The 14843-nt window shown below is 43.0% G+C and overlaps 1 protein-coding gene across 1 annotated transcript; it reads right to left on the bottom strand.

Moving 5' to 3' along the window:
• Window positions 1–9987: 9987 nt before the first annotated feature.
• Window positions 9988–12723, bottom strand: LOC140898439 (lysozyme g). The gene is made up of 3 exons (XM_073312658.1): window positions 12547–12723; window positions 12107–12245; window positions 9988–10133 (listed from the first exon to the last, which is right to left on the bottom strand). Exons 1-3 carry the CDS (start codon window positions 12721–12723, stop codon window positions 9988–9990), a joined length of 462 nt encoding a protein of 153 aa, XP_073168759.1.
• Between the last annotated feature and the right edge of the window lie 2120 nt (window positions 12724–14843).

The following is a 14843-nucleotide window of genomic DNA, read 5'->3' as shown; positions in this document are numbered from 1 at the left end:
TACTGCTGCTATATATGTACTTTTATTCTATGCCAAGGTACCCTACACACTCTGTGCAGATGTTTACTAAATTCATTATTTCTTTGAGCAGGGCACAGGGCGTACCCAAACCCCCTTGTAGCTGCTCTATGGCTCTAGTTTTCTAAAAAGTAATCTGAATAATAAGCAGATGCCTCTTATCTTGACGTCACTGTACAGCAGAGACACAATCACTAAAGGACAAATTCTGGAGTCTTTTCTCAAGCAGAGCTTTCATTGAATTCAATGAGTAAGGAATTGCCCTTCCATTACCACCCATAGGATTTTACTCATGAGCAGAATTGAGACTAGGTCCCACTCTGAATGATCTTGGTATTTCACTCACCTGTCTTCAGTTTCTCTTCTCCTAGAAGGTGGTTGTTTTGAAGAGCTTTATATACACTAGGAGGTTCCTTCACTCTTTATTCAAAACAACCATATCAGATGAGATACACATTTCAAGATTATAATTAAAACAAACCAGCATCTGTCATTATGAGAGTTTGTCTTTGGAAAGGTATAACCTCAGTTCCGCTTTGTGGCAAGATTCAGATTTCAAAAGAAACAAATTCCCCTTCCCATGTGTTCTACTTTTCATTAGTTTTCTCTCCCTCCAGTCTGTGACAAAATCCAAAGCAAAGATGAGGCATTCATCCTCTCTCCAGGAATGTATTGCCCAGTTTTGTTGTGGTGTCACAGACCCCCTCAGGCGGGACTGTGGCAACAAACAAACAAAAAGCATTTCCCCTTCCAGGCAGGGGAATCTAATCACTAGAGGATGGCGCACTTCATTGCTGCTGTTGTCCAAGCTCATTGCACATACCAGAGGCTCCTTGCATTCCTCTGTTTGCCCCACAAGCTGGGTGTGAGATGGCTGCCTTCTTGGCTGACATCCCAGGGGCTGAACTGGGAACTTCAAGAGCTAAAAGCATAAGCTACCAAAGCTTGAACTAAAGAACAACACTGGACCTGGTGACTGTTACAACACATATCCTCTACTTATTGGGCACAGAGGTGGTCCTGTAGTACACACTCACTACATCACTGCATATGCACCCTCCCATCTCTCTCTATTTTAGGGACTCCTTGCAAACTCCCCCTTCATGCCAGGGGCTGTATTTGCCCCCCACATTCTCCTCTTCCCTTCATGCCATGGCTCTGTGTCCCTCATTTTCACTACCCTCAGCCTTCAGTGAAGGAGACTTAATTCCATTAATGCCCCTGGATGGAAAGGGACAGGTGTATGGCTGGTATCTTCTCTACTTCTCTTTCTCCCCCTAACCATAAAGCAGGTTTGGTGAGGCAACATGCTTGGAAGGAATGAAGACGTCTCCTTTTCTCTCCTCTACCTCTGACTCCCTCGGCTGGCTCAGCGTCCACCCCAGAACTGTTAGGTAAGTCTCAGCATTGAGAGTAAGGAGCAACGTTAAGGGCAAATGGCTTGGAACTTGTGGGAAAAACTTTTTTTTTTTCCTGAGGCCCAGTATGGAGAAATCGGAAATTTGAGGGAAAATTGAAAAGAAACGGTTCTATGAAATATTTTCTCTCAGAACGAACAGTGAAAAAGTTTTAGAGGGATGTTTAAAATAAACTGCTGCCCATCCGCCCTTCAAAATGCTTTGTAATAATAACTAATAATTATGCAAAATGAATAAAACATGAGTTTTGTCTATATCAGCATGACAATGTCAGGTCAGGTCTATTCACATACTAATTCTGAGCCCAAAGGATATAACCTTCCTTTTAGTTTATAACAATAGTGTTGCTTTCTACTTTCAACATTTTATATTTGTTTCCTATGTGCCAAGAGGTTACAAAGAAGCACTTAAATACCTTAATGTGAAACTGCAGCTCCAGACCTAATACTAGCTATATTCGCCCTTAGTATTCGGATTAACACTAAAGAATCTGTACATATCTATCTCATTAGTATTCCAAACAGTACTTTCTTTATGTGCTAGCTAAATTATACAGAATACATTTCTGATTATTAAAGGAGTAAATAAAGTTTAGCTTTGATAAGCAAGTACCTACTACAGATATTTCAATTTTTTCCAGAATTTCCATTTTCATAGGGGAAAAGGGTATTTTTTCCCCTGCCTTCAAAATTTCTGGAAATGTTACATCCCTAGCTCTGTCTATTGATGCCTAGAACATTCCCTGGAATTTTGGAGGTGATCAGATGTGGTGCTCAAAAGTTATCTCATTACATCCAGAGACATGCCATCAAGATGAACGTAGGGCATAGTGCATTTGCTTTAATCACCTTTACGTGGTGAAAGCCCCATCAAATAGCCCACAGCTGTGAGCCATACTGCAAACACTGTGTAGCATGGCTGTACTGCAGGGTACAGTATCACCTGCTGTGGACGGGGGACTCTTGTTTCAGCCCCTGGAAGCTGCAGTGATTCTTGCTGCCACCAATATGACAGGAGTCGCAGGGTTTAGAGCAGTGAGGTGGGAATCGGCTGGTGAATGAGAGTGTGGGTTAAACACCCCACTGTCTTCCTGAAACCATTTCCTCTCTAGCTAGCTGTGTTTGATGATCCAAGGTTTGTGCACTAGGTACAAATCTGGCACAGGATAGTGCTGGCCCCAGAGGCTTCCCTTACCAGGCCTAAAAGGCTGGTATGCCATGTTACACGCTATGCGGTGTTTGCCTTGTGTACGAGGGGCCTGTGACCTTCATTTATGGTGGTATTGACCTCTCTTGTGGCCCTATCTGTTCACTGATCCCTGGCTTGGATATAACAGTTAATGGGTATTTTTTTCCACCTTTCATGAGGATATGCAGGATTGAGTGTCCCCCGTCACTGACAACACTTTCATTATACATACTAATTTACCATGCTAGTAACTATTGGATGACTGACACATCTGCATATGAAGTGATGTTCTACACTTCTGGGTTCTTCTGAAATTTGGTTTGTCTATTGTTCAAACAATAATCATACACCCAGACTCTTGATCACACTGTGTGGGATGCATTCACACACTCAAGGATAAAATATTTCTGTTTGTGGAGCGTTGCCAGGAATCATCAGGCCAGGGAATTTCTGATTTGTACTTGCAAGAATAAATAATTATTCATTATTCTGCGAGCATTAGGCTTCGTCTTTAATTTCACAACCTCCCTGCCAAGAGGTTAGTGGCTTTGCATAAAACTTGGACTCCAGGTTACTCCTGCACAATACACTTCATTAACAAAATGATGATTGTACAAATGTACTTTCCTCACAAGAATACAAACTGGCAGGCTTCCCAGAAAAGGAGATGAGAGGCTTTGGAAAGACCAGGGTCAGATTTCCAAAGTCTGTCTCTTTAAAACTTGCAGAAATAGGCCTCTTAGCTCTCGTTTTATTACAGTGCCTCCCGCAAGTTGCCTCTTTCCTACTAAAGTCAGTATCTGCCGCCATTGGGCTTTGTTTTCACTTCCAGTTAACTCAAGTGTTGCTTCAAATGTCTCGACCTGCCGACACACAAAAACCACTCTCTCAGGTTTGGTGATTCTTTTAACTCAAGCTGGCTTACCTAAGAGTGGCGTAGGCTAAAGCTCGAGTAAGCCCAACCTGTCTGAGCAAGTCTGTAGGGTTGATGCAGGCTGCCATAACGAGTGCCACAAGTCTTACAATGCCTTCCCATAATCCTCTTCCCCACACTGCGCTGTTCATCTAGGCAGGTTCCGTGTTTGAAACCCACATTCACATGTAGCTTTCAGTATAAACAACAGCATGTCTCCAACTCTGGTACATAACTCTCTCTGATTGAAATGGCATCCAAGAAGACCTCTTGCTAGCATGCTGCCAGCTAACCAGAGGCTGACACCCAGGTTCTGGGGGCCCTCTGGTGTGAGGCCAGCAAGAAGATGATTTTGAGAGCGAGACCTGGAATTCATCGTTCTGTGACGACATCTCCAAGAAGCATGCAGAGCAAGGGCACCATCAGATGGGATCTTTGTGGCAGGAGAAGGTCAAGAATATTAAGAGTCAGTAGTGGAAGGCCAAGGACAATAATTCCAAGTCTGGTAACTCCATAAGAGTGATCAGCACTTCTCCAAACACAGAGCCCAATTTCATGATGGATGGGTTAAGGGCTCTAGACAGGTTCCTTGGTAGACCAGGCTGCCAGTACAGGGCATGTATCCCAGCGCAATCTACAACCCACTCTTGGGCAAAGTACTTTTCCTTCTCCTCACATATTGGGGTATGCTGTGCACTGCACAATATAACATGAAGGGTATTCTACACACTGCACCCCAAATGGTGTAGCCAATTAGTTCATTTTATTTTCATGTATTCTTGGGTGATGTTCTGATTAACTGATATGTCAAGTCATACATAAGCGTTGTATGCTGAATAGATTTAAGTTGTATGATCATAGAAGTATAAGATTGATAAGCCTTTAGGAGTGATAAATATGCATTAGGTATCTAAGTAAAGCAGGGATGATACCCAAGACTTACAGGCTCAGGCCTATAAGATTTTGGCTTTAGCCATACTAGGCCATGGCTTAACAAATACTTGACATAGGGTCATTTTTGGGTCACCTACTTATGTCACAAGATCACAAGACTACTGGAAAGATGTGCCATCAGGTAATGTTGCAGAAATTGACCGCAATGTACTACAAATAACCTATGAAAAACAGGGCCTCCCAATATTCTTGGAGTGCAGAAATACAGGTAAGGGAAAAGAGGGTTGACGCTTTCATGCACATGTGTAGAGTGTTAGGTGTAGTCAAAATTACAATATAAAAGGGGGCTTCCAGATGGGATAAAATTGGGACCTACAGGAAAACCCCAGCAGGAACCATTCCTCTGCTGATGATCAATTGTTGAAGAATCCATCAGACCATAAGGGCTGGTCTACACTACAGCTGTAAGTCGACGTAAGTTACGCTACTGAAGTCGACCTAACTTAGGTTCACTTACAGCGATGTCTACACCGTGCTGTGTCAACATGAGATGCTCTCCTGCTGACTTACCTTACATATTCTGGGGAGGTGGAGTACAGAAGTCAACAGCAGAGTGCTCTGCCGATCTAGACATAAGTATAGACATGGCCTAAGAATATTTTTGAGGCTGTGAGTATGACTATATTTGTAACTTGTGTAGGCGAGCTTGTGGGATTGATATATGCTTGGATAATCATAACCTTGTTTGTAATTGTAATAAACTTGTAAGACAGACTAGAATTTGTATTTGTGAATGAATGTGCCTCTATCCTTGGTCTTCATGGGTTCCTAGAGGCTCTAAATCTGAAACAAGTAACAGAGGTGACTTTCACTCTGTTGAGCTTGAAAATGTAGAGAATTAAGCTGAATCCATGGTGGTGTAAGATAGCATCCTTAAATCTATTCTAAATAAAATAAAAGGCTACAGAATGGTGTTTGACGCTCTAGAGAACACAGAAAAGACAATGGAGATAAAGACTGCTTTAAACATTATGGGTGTAATTAATTGATGAAAAATCATTTCATGTAGGCAAAAGAGTGCGTTATGCTCACAGTAACTAGAAGAGGGAGCTTTCTTTTTTCGCTTATGCTTGTTATTGCATTATTGTGTGGTTTTGCTTGTCCATTTATGTAATGTTGTAAGAACTGAGTTCAGGAAAAATTGAAAGGGGAAATTATTAAAGTAGTTCCAAATAGATAATAGCACTTGTGTGTGAGGGAACCGTATGGATAGAGACCCTATCAGGTGTGGCAGAGTGAGTCAGACGGTTAACAGTCATTAATAAGCTCCCCAAACTTTGGACTCCTCTGGACTGCACTACCGATGGAGGATTAAGGAAAAGTGTGTGGGGTAACCTAGGTCACCGCCCCTCCTCTCAGTGTGCTCTGGCTGCTAACAGCTGAAGGGGAAGTAAGCACCACAAGCACTTCTCAGTAGGGAAAATCCCCATATGATATTTTGTGGCATAGGGAGCAAGGATGGGACGCCTTCCGAAGCGGGAACTACTAAAGGGGTTATGGAACAGAGTCAGGTGCCAATTCAGGCATTTGCCCCAATAGCCCCATGGACACCCCTTGAGGCCTTTGTACTCGATTATATTAAAACCCAGGAGGGAGGGTTAGCAAAAAAACAGTAATCAAATCTTCTTGGAATATTAAGATCCATGGAACTTAATGTGTTCTGTCTTTGAGGAAGAAAAGTTAAAGAAAAAAAACACAATACGAAAAGATGGGAGTTGCCTATGCTGTGTATTTATACCTCCCTACTGTATGTTCCACTCCATGCATCTTATGAAGTGGGTTTTAGCCCATGAAAGCTTATGCCCAGATAAATTTGTTATTCTCTAAGGTGCCGCAAGGACTCCTTGTTGTTTTTTACTATCATCAAGGTTTTTAAATATTTCTAGCTTTGTGTCAATTGAAAGTGTGACACATTTACGCTTCCCGCTGCTTGTCATTTTGCTCAGTCATACAGTACAGTACTGGAAATCATTTCAGAGGCCAGTGAAAGAGCTCTCAAATATGCTTTTACTGCAAGGCCAATAACATGTCACATTAAACTTCCCAAGAAGCTTCCTTCCTTACATCTAAATACAGGACAAGAACTAAGGGTAAAAATGTCAAAGGAGTCAGATGTTCTCCCAATACTACCCCTTTGCTCTACAGTCAGTGTCTTCCAGCTGAGGCTGGGAGAGATCTTTGCAAAGGCAGCACCTGGCACTAAGGAACCTGGAGGCACTGTCTGGTTTGCAAGCAGCTCTCTGTCCTATTCCTGTTTCTTGCCTCTGAGCTGAGCAGGCGGTCCTGCCCCTCATCCTTGGTGCTACAGGCCCAAGCCCTCTGCTGCCTCTCCCCAGGGCTTGTCCTGCTCTGTGCACTGCCTGACATACTGCAGAAGCAGCACATGTCAGGGAGCAGCCACCAGCCCCCTGCCAGCGCCCTTCCCTCCCCCACCTCTCACACTCCCAGAGGTGCTGGCAGGACCCAGGAGCGCATCCAGGGGCAAAGCTTGGCCCACATTAGTGGGTGCATGGTGCAGGCTGTGGCCCTTTAAAACTGAGATGCTCCTCCAGAGCGCAGCATGCCGGCAGCAGCTCCAGCTCCAGCAGTTCACACTCCAAGCCAAGCTCCTGTCTCTCTCCAGCACCAGCAGCTTCCTTGCAACATCAGCAGCTCAGGCTATGGCAGCTTCTTTTCCGGGCTCAGACTGAGCTTGTAAGCTTGTCCCCATCCTGGCTGAAGAAGGACGGGGGGAGGGTATTGAAAACAGCACCCGGGGCTTACAGGAAAGCGGCTCAGACCCCAGCACTGAACCTGCTGACTTGGGCTGGCAGCAGGGGCTCACAGCTGTGCCGTGAACCTCAGCGTCTTTGCCTCTTACCTGTAAGTGGCTGCCCCCTGCATGGTGAGGCACAACACAGTATTTACTTCTTCTTTTTCTCCACTGCTGCCCAGTTGTTTAATTCCAGTTCCACACGGTTTCTAGTCTGTAACTCTGGTGTTCGTATCTTTGAGGTTCTGCTGTAATCTGCATCTAAAAGGTGTCATGTGATGTGTCATTGGAGAACTAATACCTCACTGATCAATAATATTCTGGTGTGATATATGTACAGGTAACCCACAAAGGATTATACAGAGGTGCTGGAATTATGACGAAAATGTGTTTGAAACAGGCACGCTAGGGGGAGTTAGGCTTTTTCTTCAGACCAGGAATGCAGTTCCATCTGCTTGAACAAAGACTGTAGCTGGTTAAGTTAGGTCCTAGCCATTAGAAAGCATATTTTTATTTTTGTTTCTTTATAACCCTTTCTGTCTTTATCCCTGATGCTTGAACTCGCCTAAAATTGCTCTCTTTTTGACTAAATAAACTTGTTTTACTTTTGATCTAAACCAACCCAGTGCTTTGGGTGAACTGAAGCGACTGTTAACTCCAGTCAAGATAACAAGCTGCTGTTTCTGTCTCTTTAAAGGGGCAGTGACCATACAACTTCTGTGAGTGTGCCAGGAGAGGGCTGGACACTGCAGGAAATGGTTTTGGGCAAATGTGGGACTGGATGGGGGTGTTGGGGTTACTCTGCAAACAGTCACTGGGTAGTGGAAGCCAGGGCGTGGCCCGCATGACGGGAGGCGGGCTGTTGGTGTCGGGGCGGTGAGCTAGAGCAGCGTAACATTTAAAGTACCCAGAGTTGTAGGGCAGGTGGTGACACAGCCCCTTACTGGTCTGGGTTGAACCTCAAAACTTTACCAGCTGCCACTCCCTGCTCTTCCTAGTGGGAGCTCCGCATTTTGGGTCTGGCTTCCTTCTCCTGTCGGCCTCTCCCTGTTCTGAGGGTGAAGGCATTATAGATATTGCCCTCCTACAGAGAGCTCCTCCCAGTTGGCGCAGGGAGAGAGATGCCTTGCCCTACGCTACGCTACTAGACTCCTGGTCCCGGGCACTTAAAGGGATGGTGTCCTGAGTATTTCCCATCCTACTATTAATTCCCTGGAACCTCTTCCTCTATTTGGGCTTCAGCCATTTCCTGAGCCTTTGTTTGTGTACCAATGTTCCTGGAGCAAGGTCTTCTGGCCCCTTCTATGCTTAAAGGGCCTGTATACCTTGTTACTGCCTTACTTGCGTGAGTGCAGTACCAGGATGGATACAGTAATTTGAGTATTTTGCATTGTGGCTGCTCTCACTTTAGTTCAGCCAATGTGAGAGGAGTAACTTAAGTACAGATAACTCTGTCTTGGTACTAGCGCCTACAGTGCATTGTGGAATGCTACGGTGTTGGCAAAATCAGAAGGAGGTGGTAGCTACTGCTCTCAGGCAAAGAAGCAGGTGTAGCGGATCCCTGGGGAAAGGAGAGGGCTGACAGATAGGCCTCTCACTGAATACACAGAAGAAAGCTTTGTATTATTCCCTCAGACTTTTGCTGGGGGGCAGAGGCCTCCTGAGAGATTTCCCATTACTCCCATGGGCCAATCCAACTCTGCACACAAACGCTAAAAACAAGGAAATCATGTTAAAGTGACATTTTGCACCCAACCAAGTTCCAATTTCCAAGCATTAGCCCATTACAATCCCAATACTCAACCCCACTAACACTTCCAAGTCCCTCGCACTGATTTTCAGTCCAACATTACTACCTCCCCACAATGGACACATCAAAAACCTGAACTATCACAGTGAAACACACAACCGGTTCTCCAGTCTTCCAATGCTACATTGTACTGGAGATTATAACTTGTTACTAAGCAATCAAAATAATACCCATAATCCTTAGCTCCTATGTAGCGCTTTCATGCCTAGATCATAGCGAGCTGTCTGGCAAGTCCTTATTTGTCAGTGCTATGGTCTGTGCTTTAAAGAGTCCACCCCCCATGGCAAGGTCAACAAATTAATTTCTTAATCGGTCGCTTTGTCACCTGCCAAACCCAGGACTATAACCCTGCTGGTCCTAGTTAAACAAAAAAAAATCATTTTTTGCTGTCCTCCTTTGCTCATGAAACTGAAAAGATGACCTCTTGGGAGTCTTGTTTCATTTGCCAAAAACAGTTTAATATGTCATTTCCCTTTATTCATTTGGTCAGTAAATTTACATATCCAAATCTAGCCACAATGAAAAATAGACTTTCAAACAGAATAATCATCAGCTATTAACTTGCCAATTAAAAATAAGGGCTACTAGAGTTTTTCTTTGGTTTTGTTTTCATGATAGTGAGGCAGATATTGAATCATCCACGTTTCAAAGCTGGAAGGCACCAATCGAACTGCACCAATGTTAAGTCCAAAGATGTTAGCTTTGTACTACTAATCAGTGTCACTGTCATGTAGTTCACAGGAAACTCACTAAATGGGAGGCCCTTGCTTTTGAGCTGGTGTGACCCAGAGAGGCTCTGCATGACTCCTGGGCTACCCAGAGAGATTCCCCTTTGGATATGGCCACGTAAGGCTCATTTTGACCTTACATAGATAACTAAACCTGTCACTGGAAGGAGTCTTATGATTTAGCTGAAAAGAGGCTGAAGCCAGTATTACACTAAAACTCGGAATCCATTATTCTGCAGATATTTGGCTCGAATAATAACATTATTAACATAATCATTGCTCGAATTGCAGCTGTCCATTCCGTCATAGACCTGGATGTTCCTAACCCTGTCATGATAGGCACAAATCCCACCTGCAATGAGACACAAAGTAGTTAATACAGAATTAAAAACGAATAAATCTCAGCCAGAAGCTGTGGCTTCAGCGAAAATCCATCTAATTGAACCTATAAAGTCTTTTGGGAAATGATAAATTGTGCTGTTGCGTAGCTGCATTTACTGAGTACTTGATTCTTAATAGGGAATTTGCAAACAACTTATTATTTGTTTATTTATTATTTATATTGCAATAGCATCCAAAACGTGCTAGATGCTCTCTGAATGCAGATGGGTACACGGTCTTTGCCTTAAAAACATGTATAATCTAAAAAGGCAAGGACAGGTGAAGGATGAAGTAAAAAGATACAACATACACCTGGAGTAACCAGAGTGATGACGTACCTGTTCATTACAAGCTCCCCCACTCCCAATCTTGTGTTCACAATTTAACTACATCTCCTACCTACCTACCTCCTTTCCTTTTTATTGACATTTAGATATCACAAGAACATTTCTGTTCATATTTAATCATGTAAAACCCTTGCCTTAAAATGATTTATTATTTGTATTACACTCCCTCCTGGAGGTCTCGATCAAGAAAGGGGCCCCACTGTGCCAGGCACAGCACAAAAACAGCCCCAACGAGCCTACAATCTAAAAAGACAAGCAGAAAAAGGATCTGAGCCCCTGTTTCAGTTCCAGGGCCCTTAATCCCCAACACATGACCCCTCCCATCCATTTAACAACCAAAAAGTTCACTTCCAAGACAGACAGATGAGGAGAGACTTAAATCCTGATTCAGTTCCTCTGAACTCAATGGTGAGGTTTTTCCACTGTCTTGTATCAGATCCAGTGGGTATGTCTACACAGCAAAAAAAGACCCGCAGCAGCAAGCCTCAGAGCCTGGGTCAACTGACTTGAGCTCATGGGGATCATGCTACAGAGCAAAAAATAGCAGTGTAGACACTTGGGCTCAGGCTGGAGCCTGGTCTCTGAAATCCAGTGAGGTGGGGAGGGTGGGAACATGTGCTGGTTTTAGACCCACACCCCGAGCTTTGCAAGCCCAAGTCAATTGACCTGGGCTCTGAGACTCAGTGATGTGACTTTTTCTTTGAAGTGCAGCCATACCCTAGTCAGCTAAGGCCTGATCCCATAGAAGTCAGTGAATTACTGTCATTGAGTTCAGTGGAAGCTGGATGAAGCCCCTAGCTGGTACTCTTCATCCAGCCCTGAAATGGGTTAGTCCTGCATAACATTCTCTGTCCTCCTCCCCAAGCCAACGTGCCATGCCACGGCAGAATGCCAGAATCCCAGGATCAGCTATTCAGCCCCCAAAGTGTTCTAGTTTCCCACTCAGCTGTGCTACAGGAAAGCTGTCAAGTATTTGAGGATCCAAATGTAGGTTATGGATTTCGGTGGAGGCTCTGTGCTCCACGGGCGAGGACACTGCAATGAGAGTCAAGTGCTATTGCTGGCTTTGTCACTGGCCTGCTCTGAGACACTGGGCAAGTTATTTCACTGTTCTGTGCCTCTCTTTTCCCTCCTTCCCTTCTTCTGGCTTGTCGTTTTAGATTGTAGGCTCGTTGGGGCTGTTTTTGTGCTGTGCCCGGAACAGTGGGGCCTCTTTCTTGACTGAGGCCTCCATGTGGGACTGTAATACATATAATAAATCATATTTTTAAGGAGAGGGTGTTATGATTAAATATGAATAGAAATGTTCTTGAGATTTAAATGGCAGTAAAAAGGAAATGTTTGTTTCCATGTAAACAATCTACTACAGTCTTGGGAGCCCCAGCACAATAGCATTGTACCGTGCATGAGAACCAGAAAATATAGCCATAAACAAAACTGTCAACAAAAAGCATGGTGAAAAGTAAATCAGACTTACATTAACTTCATCTTTAAAAATCTCAGCTGTTCAAATCTTAATAAAGTAGTTAAAGCAACTTTTTAATATATAATGTTTTATCTTGATAGTGTCCCTTTAACTTTACAGCACATACTGTACCTCTGAGATATTGTTGCCAGGACCAGGTAGGGTACTTTGTCTGTAATGCCTTAATTTCAGTAATTAGAATAGTTGCACCTTGAGTTATATGTTCTTCACTATCCCAGGCTCCAGGAATTGAATTGTAGTGTGTATGAACCTAGAAGATTCAGACAAAAAATTCAGTCTCCTTAGAAACAAAACCACCACTTTTGTTTTCTGTTCTTTACATTTTTAGCCCCCAATTTAAGGATGTATCCTTCTTCAGGATGACATTCAAGCGCATGCGGTGGTGTTTTCCTGAACAGGAATAGACTTAAGTATGTACATAAGTGCTGTCCCGAATGTAAAAAGTACTTACTAAATAAAGTATAAAGTAATTTGCTAAAGTAAAGCCTTAGTGCATAATATTTCTATTTCAGTACTTGGGATTTTTATTTTTCCTGGTCTTCCTTCCATACCTGCATCAAGCCATATCGGTTTCTTTCACGGTTCCAGCCATCGACTAGAATAGCTCCAGCACGACTCTCCACAGAGATGATTGCAGCAATGAGTGCTGGATCTATGCACAGATTTCTGGCAACTCTCTTAATAGGGACTTCGTATCTCCTTAGACGTACTATGTCTATTTCAGCCATCTTTTCTGCAGCATGGACCCCTGTAGCAAATACAAAGGTGAATGTGGTTTCTGCATGTAATTTAAAAAACATCACTTTACATATAAGTTGTCATTCCAAAGCCATCATTTGCTGTTTAGAAAAATGCAGCCATTTAATGTGGCTCAACATATTTGAAAAGCCAATGCAATCCTATTGATTTCTGAATATGGTTGATAGTTTTTGAAATCCAGAAGGCAATAACTATATATCTTTATATATCTCTGAATCAGTAACAAAAGGGTTGGGGGCAGCCCCTGCAATTCTTAGGAAGCCTTTGACATCTCTTTCCTCCTTAACATTTTCCTGATCCAGTCTTTTTCATGCTTCCCTTTCAGTAAAAATTTGACAACCCTGATTTTCAGAGATGCTAAGCACCTACAGGTCACAGGTACTAGAGTACTTTTGAAAAACTATCCATAAATTTATAAGAAAGAGAAACACCATGAAGATAAATATGTTAAATGATTTGTATTTTAAAAAAGCAACCCAGCAAGCTACATTAACTGTTAAATCCCCCAGCAAGTAAGTTTTAAAACAGTTGATTACATATGTATTTAACATAACTTACACTATGTAGCAGTTTTCAGCCCCAAAAGTTTTTTTTTTTTACACTACACATAGGAATCACTTCACACATCAGTAAAATACAGCCTCCTCTACTCAGAAGTGAAGTGATTGTTTAAGAGCATAAGGCAACAACACAAGTCAGAAAGTGGAGAATACTGTATCCAGCCAAAATGGCAAAGGAGAATTTAGCAATACAAAATGGAATTATCCAATTTGGAGTTTGATCAAGACAATGGGTTTAGCAGCCCTCTTCTTACAAAAGTTCTCTGGGATCTTTCATGACTAAAGGTGGAAGGGAACTCTGTTTTACATCTCATCCCCAAAAAGTTACCTCCAGCCTCTTAATAAACTCTGGATCAACTGGATCATTACTGACTCTGAGGGAAGAGTGCTACCTACTGAATCATTTTCCTGCCATAATGTTCCTTGTAGGCCTCCTTTCCAAGTACCTACCCAGCCTGATGGTAGTAGAGTTAGATCATGAATGGGAAATGGAATGAAAGCAAAGAGTGGGAACCTCCCCATTGAAACCTGACTAGCTTTAAACAGGGCCCATCACCCAATGCACTTCAGTCTTAATCTTCCAAGTTTATCTTCAGATCTTCAAGATATTACATAAGGAGAAATACTGGCTCCGTTGAAGTCAATGGGACTTTTGCCATTGACTCTCAGTGGGGCTAGGATTTCACTCATAGCAAAATAGCAGATGTTTTCTACATGTTGCAATAAAATGCTGGTATTTCCTTTTCCTTCTCTAAGACATCTTTTTTTCCAAACAGGCGTGCAAGTGTGAAAAGGTTTCTCACCCACAAAACTTAATCTCCTCAAAAAAAATGTACAGGAAATTGGGAGGGAATTCCTAAAATGGGGCACTCAAAGGAGGGGTAGGATCACCACAGCTCCAGGGTCATCCTCCTTTGATTTGTCCCACAAAATATTGATTTGGCATGTCACAACTGGCCAGTTTGTTCAGCATGTCAAGACTCAAGTCTGATTCCAGGTGTCTTGTTTCCCAGTCCAGGAGGGGTCTGGGAGTGCTGAGGAAAGTGCGTGCTCAGTACCTGTGTGGAGATAATGCCACTGAAAGCCTAGCTGATTAAGGAGCAATGTTGACTGGAAAGGGATCATGTCTGCTTCTCTTTGTTCAGAGGCTGATTGCTGTAAATGTGAGACCTTAAAAGGGGGGTTCCTCAGAGACAGATACAGAAGACATAGCTAAGAAAGGCTGTCATTTGAAAACAGTAGGCCTTAACACTTGGCACTTCTCCTCATCTAGTTTTATAGACTCAGTATCACTGTCTACCCTCCAGTTAGCCCTGTACTTCTGAGCACAAACAGAAGTGTGTGCATTGAAATACTGCCAATCAAGCAGTGAATGATACCTACCACAAGTTGGGGTTTGTACAGCTCCACAGGAAATCACAGGGGTTTCCATAGTACGTAAATCACCATAACATCCATAACTTACAGAAGGAGCTAAAAAGTTAAAGGGAGATATTTAAAATAAAATAAGATCGTAAGACTGTATTGCT

This window comes from Lepidochelys kempii, chromosome 1 (genome assembly GCF_965140285.1).
Source record: "Lepidochelys kempii isolate rLepKem1 chromosome 1, rLepKem1.hap1, whole genome shotgun sequence".
Classification (NCBI taxonomy): Eukaryota; Metazoa; Chordata; order Testudines; family Cheloniidae; genus Lepidochelys; species Lepidochelys kempii.
This window is presented reverse-complemented; position numbering and strand designations above follow the sequence as displayed.

Bases quoted from the DNA above. Each gene is read 5' to 3' on its own strand.
- LOC140898439 (XM_073312658.1), bottom strand. From the start codon at position 12,723: ATGGCTGAAATAGACATAGTACGTCTAAGGAGATACGAAGTCCCTATT. The intron at 12,246-12,546 runs GTATGGAAGGAA...TGAATCTTCTAG, and splicing joins ACCGATATGGCTTGATGCAG to GTTCATACACACTACAATTC. The intron at 10,134-12,106 runs GTACAGTATGTG...GTCTCATTGCAG, and splicing joins CTGGCAACAATATCTCAGAG to GTGGGATTTGTGCCTATCAT.